Below are 2116 nucleotides of genomic sequence, written 5' to 3'. Positions count from 1 at the left end.
CTTCTTATTACTTGGATGTTTTCCTAAAATTATATTTGGCATTCTATCTAACTTTTCTTGTATCTTTCCCACTTGTAACTCTAAAGATTTCTTCCGTTTCTCCGAAAAACCATTGTGCAACCGACTATGTCTCCAACGATATTCCATAGGAAAATAAGCTCGATGGTTAATGAATCCAATTTTACTTTCCAAAGCTTCTAAATATGGTTCATCGTTGCAAGTGTAACAAGAATGATAACCCTTTGTCCTCCACCCAGACACGTTACCAAATCCAGGATAGTAATGTATTGTCCACAACAAAGTTGCACGCATCTAAAAATGATCTTTACTATAAGCATCATAAGTTTCTACACCTTCTTTCCACAACTCCTTCAATTCGTCAACCAATGGTTTCAAGTAAGTATCAATCTCATTTCCTGGTTGATGGGGACCAGGAATAAGCAAGGACAACATAAAATATGGCTCCTTCATAACCAGCCAAGGCGGTAGGTTATAGGGGATAAGTATGACAGGCCACATACTATAGTTGTTGTTTATATTCCCAAAAGGGTTAAATCCATCAATAGCCAACCCCAACCTTACATTACGAGGTTCGAGGGCAAAATCAAGATGTTGTAAATCAAACTCCTTCCACTGCTCACTATCAGCCGGATGCCTCATTATCCCATCATCCACTTGTTTATCTATATACCATCTCATGTCTTTAGCTCTTTGGCCTAACATGTACAATCTCCTCAATCTCGGTGTCAATGGGAAGTAACGCAATACCTTATGAGGAATCTTTTTACCTTGGGCACGTGTATCCTTGTACCTAGGCGTCTCACACACCGAACATTTATCAAGGTTTTCATTTTCCTTCCAAAATAGTGCACAATTATTTTTGCATGCATCTATATGCTCATATGACATGCCCAAGTCACGTAATATCTTCTTTGCTTCATAAGTTGACCTTGGAACCAAGTTATCTTTTGGTAAAACCTTTGTTAGCAATTCTAGCATCATATCAAGTCCCTTATTACTCAAGTTGGTCATTACCTTTATATTCAACATCTCAATAACAAACTTCAAGATACTATAATCAGTGCAACCCGGATACAACTTACGCTTTGCATCTTCCTCAAGTTTGTCAAAATGACGCAACTCCTCATCTTCGGTTGCATTTCTTGGTTCCCCTCTAATTCGGTCACCTACCAAGGCATCAATACCATCCATATGATCACCATCTGACATTTCATTATCATGAATGTTCTCGTTCAATAAACGAGGTTCTCCATGATTATACCAATTAACGTAAGATTGCATAATTCCACGATGAAGCAAATGGATACGCACAATTTGAACAGATTGTCGATAGCAATTCACACAGTGAATACACGGGCACGGAATATTACCACTCAAGTCCACAACCGATCTTGCAAAATTAATAAATATATTGACCCCTTCAATATATGGACGACTTAATCTGCCATCAGGTGTCTTAGCCATTGGCATCCAACTTTTATCCATGTTTGGCTACAATAAGGTAAATGCTACTTTAGTAAAATAAGAATAACTCATGCATAATGTATTCTAACATCTAAGTCTATAAACTACTTAGATAAAGTTCTATCTCATTCATGAATGCACAAGTATTGAAATCAAATAAAATACTATTCATCACATCTAATCAACAATACTCATTAACATTTGCAACAAATGAAAAACACTTCTAATATTAGTTTAACCCACCTTATAACATCATGCAAGCCACCCGCTTGCTCCAACACAACATACCACCACAAAACCAATCACAAACATCACAAGTATAGAGTTTTACAAGTATTTAAATCAAATAAAATACTATTCATCACATCTAATCAACAATACTCATTAACATTTGTAAGAAATGAAAAACACTCCCAATATTAGTTTAGCCCACCTTATAACACCATGCAAGCCACCCGCTTGCTCCAACACAACATACCACCACAAAACCAATCACAAACATCACAAGTATAGAGTTTTACAAGTATTTAAATCAAATAAAATACTATTCATCACATCTAATCAACAATACTCATTAATATTTGCAAGAAATGAAAAACACTCCCAATATTAGTTTAACCCACCTTATAAT

The 2116-nt window shown here is 35.9% G+C and overlaps 1 protein-coding gene across 1 annotated transcript; it reads right to left on the bottom strand.

Moving 5' to 3' along the window:
* Positions 1-312: 312 nt before the first annotated feature.
* Positions 313-1506, bottom strand: LOC142636234 (uncharacterized). Its single transcript, XM_075810384.1, has one exon. The coding sequence runs from the start codon at positions 1504-1506 to the stop codon at positions 313-315; it is 1194 nt and encodes a 397-aa protein (XP_075666499.1).
* Between the last annotated feature and the right edge of the window lie 610 nt (positions 1507-2116).

Source organism: Castanea sativa, chromosome 1, assembly GCF_040712315.1.
Source record: "Castanea sativa cultivar Marrone di Chiusa Pesio chromosome 1, ASM4071231v1".
NCBI lineage: Eukaryota > Viridiplantae > Streptophyta > Magnoliopsida > Fagales > Fagaceae > Castanea > Castanea sativa.
Note: the sequence above shows the minus strand (reverse complement) of the source record. Positions and strands in the feature narration are given on the sequence as shown.